This window comes from Scardinius erythrophthalmus (genome assembly GCF_964197995.2).
Source record: "Scardinius erythrophthalmus genome assembly, chromosome: 16".
In the NCBI taxonomy this organism is placed as follows: domain Eukaryota; kingdom Metazoa; phylum Chordata; class Actinopteri; order Cypriniformes; family Leuciscidae; genus Scardinius; species Scardinius erythrophthalmus.
Genome location: NC_138236.1, coordinates 1,050,873 through 1,058,372, shown reverse-complemented (window position 1 = coordinate 1,058,372; position 7,500 = coordinate 1,050,873). Strand labels below are relative to the sequence as shown.

Genomic DNA, 7,500 nt, shown 5'->3' with positions numbered 1-7,500 from the left:
AATAATGAATTGTCATAATTTCGACCTAGTATGTCATAACTATGATTTATCAGAGCATGATTTTTTCTTTTTCTTATGTGTACAACATGATGAGACACACATGAAAAAAAGGGTCATAAATACTTCTGGGTCAGATACACTTATGTCAAATATAAGCTCAGATCATTATCAGAACAAAAGATTGCATATAAAACTCATTCGCAACAGGAATCGGTAAGAGTCTGAATGTTTGATCTGTAATGTTGTTCCGCTGTTCTTCGAGGACGAGAAGAAGCACAAAGACGCGCTGAATAACCGCGAGACCAGCGTGATCATCAGCTTTTATTCGTGAGAGCTTTTTGCACAATCCTGCCATTCATAAACGCAAAAATGCCTGCTTTTCTTCATAACCAACAATCCTCTGTGATCCATAAAGGAAAGCAATCTCGTCCTGCAGAGAGTAATTAGCATTTCATATTCTGACGACTTCATGCCATCTCTCTCCATTCAGATGCAGATATATCCGTGCATTAATGCTTTCACTGCATTCAGAATGGAGAGAAACAACACACACACTCGTTCACCGTTGATCAATCCCAGTTTCATGAAGTTTTAATTGCAAACATGCTATTTTAAGGTAAACAGCTCATTAATCTCTTCCTCATTAACAGCCACAAACTTTCAAAATGTACTTTTATTTCCAGCTGTGTCCCGTTTTCCATCTTTCGTTCCCGTGTAATGCTGGATCGACAGCAACCTTGAGGAGATCAGCTGTAGATATTAGATATTCAGATCTTAGTGCTGATAAGGCATAAATCATAATTCGTTCTTGCAGGAGTCGTCCAGCACTGCGAGATTACATCCGTGATACGCGATCAGAGACTCGTCTCGTACTCCGTGTGCCACTTTCCAGGAATAGGGTGGAAAATAAGGCCTTTTATCCTTCATTTTCAACAAATAAGTGCAACGAGGTGCTGATAAAGATCTGAGGTGGTCAAACGAAATATAGATATATTTTCTGTTCATTTTTGGGACATGTCTATTACAGGGCCCTATCTCGCACCCAGCGCAATTGCCTTTGTACACCGACGCATGTATCATTCCATATTTTGCACCCGACGCACAGCGGACTTTTCCCTCCACAGACGCACGTCGGTAAATTAGGGAATGAACTTGCGCTCCCGGGGGCGGTTCAGGAAAAGAGGAGGCGTGTTCCGGCGCAAACGTTCCCTGGTGCTATTGTGCAGTTTCAGAAAACAATTCCGCCACTGACCAGGAGAAACCTCGTCTAAAGTCAATGGCGCGTTGCGCATGTTATTCAGATGCTGTTTTAAGGGCGCATGCTTGGCCATAATGTAGCGTGTGCACAACACACACACACACTTTGATTCTCTCATCTACACAGACGCAGCCGTTTCATTTTTAGAAAACCATACATTATTACAAGGAAAAATATTACCACACGAGGGAAATCATTGTTGTGTCCATGAAGATGTGAAAAATAGGCATAAATCTAGCTTACACATTTACCCAAATTATCATACGCCTGTTTAACCGAAGCTAATCTGGGTGTGTTTCTCCGTCCCCAATGTCACTTCTCTGTGTTTTACGGCCCTGACGAGAACGCCGGTCTCCTCGGCTGTGAACCGCTCCAAATCCGCCGTTATAATAGCAATCCGCCATGGAACAAGCGCGCCTGCTCTTAAAGGGAATGTGAGATGTCGCTCTGATTGGTTTATTTCACGTTACGCCCAAACCACACTATGAGTAATGAAGCTCTTCAGACCAACACATTTTAGATATGCGTCGGGCGCAAGAGTCATTTATCCCGCCGGTATAATAGCAACAGCGCCGAGACCCGCCCACAAAGTTACTTGCGTTTCACGTTTGATACTTGCGTTTCAGATCGTTAAAATAGATGTATTGTTTCCTGATTTTTATTTTAAAGTTACAGTTGTAAAATTAGGCCAGTTAGTCTGAGATCAAATGTACTTATTGATAAACTTATTTATCTCTTACATTACAGTTCTTTTTTTTATGATCCGTCAGTGATTTCTGAAGGATCATGTGACACTGAAGACTGGAGTAATGATGCTGAACATTCAGCTTTGATCACAGGAATAAATTACACTTTAATTACACTTAAAATAAATTAAAAAAATACTTTTTTTAACAAAACAAAAAAATCTTACATACCTACAAACTTTTGAGTGGTGCTGTATCACAATTTTTTTTTGTATATTTTTTTTAAAACAGTTGAAAAAAGGGTCATGTATACTTATGGGTCACATAGAAATATATATTCACATAGAAAACAGCTATTATGAATTATAATAATTTTTACTGTAATTTTGATCAAATAAATCCAGCCTTGGTGAGCAGAAAGACTTTTCAAAACTTTTGACCGATATTGTAAATATTATGTTGTTAGTCAGTAAAATTTACGTAAAAACATTTTTTTTCAAATGTTCATGCTTGGTTAATTTTATGTTAGATAATTTTTATCTTGCATACAGTATCTAACAGTTACGCCAAAAAAAACCTAATTGATTTATGCATCGAATGCTTTAAAAAATACCACCAAAGCGTATCTTATTCATAGAAAGCCCTGAATATTAAAGCATGCAATCTTGCCCATCTGTAGATTTAATGGATTTATTAAATCACGCAGCGAGTGTTCTTCTGGAGACGTGCTTCTGTTGTGTGTTTGCTGCTTCTCCAGAGCAAGTTTCCTCTGACACGGGTCTGGCTGGTCCTCCACGTCTGATTATTATGCATAACTTGCTCTAGCCTAGAGCTGTTGAAATCATTTTTTCCGTCAAAGAAAGAAAAGAAAGCGCAGTCAGATGAGAATGGTCTCATGCATCACGGATTGTGTTGTCGCAGTGCCACGTTCGGCCTGCCGTCGCTCGTGGAATATATAATGGTGAAGAGTTTGCACGTTGTGGATGTTTGTATCCTTATATCCATCACACTTTAAATGCAAAAAAAACACACAGTCAAAATGAGAATGCATTAAATCAGTATTCATGTGTGCAAAGTGTGTTTGTTCTCCACTGTAAAAGCAAAAGTGAATTTCAGATGTAAAAACGTGGAAATATATACTAAAATAATGAATAATTATCAATTATTATTGGTGCTCAATTATTAACAAATGTAATTTTTTTGAGGATTCTTTTCATTAATAAAAAGTTCAGCATTTATTTGAAATAAACCTTTTGTGTCATTATAACTATCTTTACTGTCACTTTTGATCAATTTAATGCGTCCTTGCTGAATAGAAGTATTTATTTAAATTATAAAAAGAATTACACATTTTAAAAAACATACCCACAAACTTTTGAGTGGCACTGTATCAAAGTTGTTGTTTTTTTTTGTTTGGTTTTTTTTTTAACAGTTTTAAACTAAATTTACAGGTCGTTCTGTAAATATGTTTCAATTTTTACTGTATTATTCTGGCAGCCACAGCTGTTTTTTTTACAGTGCTTTCTTTAAATTAAACGTTTTTTTTTTTTTTTTTAAAAGATTAAATTGCAACAAATGTAATATATTTTTTGAGGATTCTTTTCATTAATGAAAAGTTCAGCATTTATTTGAAATAAACCTTTTGTGTCATTATAACTATCTTTACTGACACTTTTGATCAATTTAATGCATCCATGCTGACTGGCGCGGATTAATGCACAGGCTTGCGTAGGCTGCAGCCTAGGGGCCCACGTGTGCAGGGGCCTCGGATTGGCCAGACGATTTTTATTTTATTTTAAATATACTTAAGCGCGAAGGCACGGCGCCAGGATTCCAGTTTTGGATGGGCCAGACCAATTGTGGGTGGGCCTTAAATTAAAAACATTAAATTAAAAACCTTTTCCAATCACTGTTTAACCTAATGAAAATGACTGACTAATATACTGTTATATTATCTGTGCGTATACATAATATAGATTTTAATAGCCTGATGCTCTTTAAATATTTTGCTGCACTGTAAAAAGTTTCGGTGCATAGGACGGACCCATCCGCGATCGCTCTCCACGGTTCTGACCAAAGAAGAGCGCTTTGGAATCTCCATTACGCATCATACGCATCATAACTGGGCTGCGTTTCCCGATAACGCTGTCTCTTAGCACGCTACGAAGACTCTTGAGGTATAACTTAACTAAAGGTGTACTCCCACTAAAGGTATACTATTGCTAGGCGTCTTCAGGGCTATCATATATCTTTGCTCTGAACTTTGAGCGTTGTAACTTTGCAGATGTTGTTTATGATCAAACAGCAACATTACACACTAACTAAAGTTAGAAAAGTCAAATCATGATCAACCACCCCTTTAAAATGTGCTTTAATGGAGTTGACGTGTGTTAAACGCTGTCACACTGACACTGTGCCTCATGTGATTATCGGTGTTTCTGCGGTGTCACACTTAAAGCCAGTGAACTCAGGTTTTCCCATCGGTGAATTATACATCACAGCATGGCAGACCCTTTGGCTTCCGTTGGGATTTAAAGAGGGATAATTACTCTGATTCACATTCAGGTGAGCGACCTCTGCTGAAACTCAACGCTCCGCTTCTGATCTTTAAATACCATGAAGCCTGGAGAGCTTCCATGCAATTTATATCAAACACTCTTGCCCTGCTGAAATCAGGACATATCAGATGTGGAAATAGATTTAATGTGTGGTCTGTCAGTCTTATGCTCTCAGACGTGCTTCTCTTTCTGGTTGCACGGCAAACCCAAAGTGTGCCAGATAACGTCTATCTGTGTATCCTCATTTTAGAGTCTAAATAATGAGTGCATGTGTGTAGTGTACACTACTGTTTAAAAGATTGGGGTCGGTAAGATCAAAAATGTGAAATATTATTATGATTTAAATCAGCTGTTTTCTGTGAATATATATTAAAGTTTAATTTATTCCTGTGATCAAAGCTACATTGTTACTCAGTGTCACATGATCCTTCAGATGCTCAAATATTATAAATTATTGTTGGTGCTCAATTTTTAATAATGGTTCAATTGTTAATATATATTAAAAAAAAAATCATAAAATAAATAAATAAATTAAAAAAAGTTAAGTACCCCAAACTTTTGAGTGGTAGGTTATCACGGTTTCCACAAAATTATTAAATTATTTTTAACACGGATAATAGTCAGAAATGTTTAATAGTCTAAATAGTCATCATATTATAATAGTTTAATAGTCTAAATAGTCATCATATTAGAGTGATTTCTGAAGGATCATGTGACACTGAAGACTGGAGTAATGATGCTGAACATTCAGCTTTGATCACAGGAATAAATTACACTTTACTGTATATTCACATAGAAAACAGATGATTTACATTGGAATAATATTTCACAATTTTTACAGTATTTTTGATCAAATAAATGCAGCCTTGGTGAGCAGAAGAGACTCTTTCAAAAACATTATGAAATCAATCTGAAAAAATAGACTTCTTAGCTTGTGGAAAATGAGCTCTTGAGTTTAAAATGTGAGAACGAAAGATTCTTCAAATCATACGCTGGTATTATTAAACCTGCCTGTTTAATAATTGACTCTTCCTCGCGTCCGTCTCAGAGCGTGTCTCTTTGAGTGGTTCACCTCAGAAGTTTGTTTTGAGGGTCAGGTCGGGTTACTCGCTCATAAATCATTCAGAAAACAAGGGTGACGGGGTCAGATATGTGCCTTTCAGAAGAAAATCATTATCTGGGAGGAAATAATCAGAAATAGAACAAGATAATGCTTAGCTTGCATTAAACATAAACCGACTGCTTAAAGCTCATATTAAATCAAAATGAGACAGTTTATTTACTTAAAGGCCAAAGATAAATAGTGCTATTATAGTATAATTTACAGGCTATACTATTATAGTTGTTATTCATATTTTAAAATTGCTTTCATTTTTATTTTCATATTTTTCACTTTTGCTTGTTTGTGTGATGTCAAATTTATTTGTTTATATAATATATATTACGTTTTTAAATTAGCAAAATGTCTTTATTTCTAGTAACAGAAATGTTTTAATAGTTTTAATTTTCATTAAAGATAATAACCCTGGTAGAGATGACATTTATAAATACCTATTTGAGTGTAAACTCACATTTAAATCTGTTTTCTGTAATGTTCGCAGAGTTTCCATGGGATAAAAACAGCATTTTTCCTCATTAAATAACATATTTCATGTGAAAAGTCTATTAACATGAGTGAAATGGTGTGTTGTATGTTCACAGCGAAGTTCTGCGGTGACCCGGGCGTCCCGGCCCACGCCACACGAGAGGGTCAGAGCTTCATCTTCAGAGCCGAGGTGTTCTTCAGCTGTAGCGCCCCCTATCTGCTGGTGGGCTCATCGACACGCACCTGCCAGGCAGACGCCACCTGGAGCGGCTCGCAACCGCGCTGCATAGGTGTGTTACCTTCACTGCTCAAACACTCATATATGTGACCCTGGATCACAAAACCAGTCACAAGGTTAATTTTTTTTAAATTGAGATTTATACATCATCTGAAAAATTCGGCCGAGAACTATTTGAAAAAAATTGAGAAAATCTCCTTTAAAGTTGTCCATTTATGTTCACGCTTTTGCTTGTTTGCTTGTGATTATTTAACACGATTATTGGTATATGATCAAAGTCTTATTTCACGATATGATTAATTTTAAATATCAGTGAAACGATACTTCAGTTATTATTGATACTTCAGTAAAAAAATACTACTAGGTTAACTAATGTAAGAGAAGCAGGTTTATTGGGCTGCTGTCACTTTAAGAGCGAATGCACAGATCCATTATACTGTTACATGGTCCGATTATCTTGTTTTCATAATTATTGGAAGCTGAAATCGAAAATCAATAATCGCACAGCCCTAAATTAAAGTATCAATTTCTTTAAATAAAAAAAAAAAATCTTTTCAACAGAACTGTATTCATTTAAGTTAAATCCATTAAAACCCTAAAATGTTGCTACTGTATTTTTTTACGGTAAAGTTCTGGCTGCCAGTTTTGTTTTTAATATCCACTCCAGCTTAGATCTATGATGCAAATGTGAACATTATGACCTTCATTACATCAGCTTTTCCTAACCCGATTATAAATATAACACTGCAGGAGATGATAATGACGATGTAATCCTGATTTTTCCGCAGAACCGCATCGGACTACGTGCGAAAATCCCGGTTCTCCAGAGTTCGGCTCCATGAACAGCAGTCTGGGCTTTAAGGTAAGAATCAGTTGATGCTCTCGGACTCTCGTATCAAAGCCATTATGATGGAATAAGTATAAGGCTGTTCAAAAGGCCCGTTTCTGTCAGTTTTAACCTGCTTTTATCTTCAAGTGCAAAAACGGCCCTTTCAAATGGCACAGTGTGACTTCAGATGTGCCTATTAATAACTGAAAATCATATTTTGAGACAAAAGGATATTCACTGACCTAGTGACAGTCTGGTCACACCAAAGAGTGTGTGTCAGCGCGGATCTTTATAAGCACAGTTGATTTATTGTCAGGTTGATTCAGTCAAATGCTGTTTGAAGAGC

The 7,500-nt window shown here is 36.5% G+C and overlaps 1 protein-coding gene across 1 annotated transcript in view; it reads left to right on the top strand.

The window, feature by feature from the left end:
• csmd3a (CUB and Sushi multiple domains 3a) overlaps positions 1 to 7,500 on the top strand; it is a gene marked incomplete at both ends in the record, with an annotated part of 339,298 nt that overhangs the window by 320,496 nt on the left and 11,302 nt on the right. The window contains 2 exons of the mRNA XM_081389133.1: positions 6,204 to 6,377; positions 7,114 to 7,187. Of these exons, the coding sequence (XP_081245259.1) occupies positions 6,204 to 6,377; positions 7,114 to 7,187 (248 nt within the window). The remainder of the gene's footprint in view (positions 1 to 6,203; positions 6,378 to 7,113; positions 7,188 to 7,500) is intronic.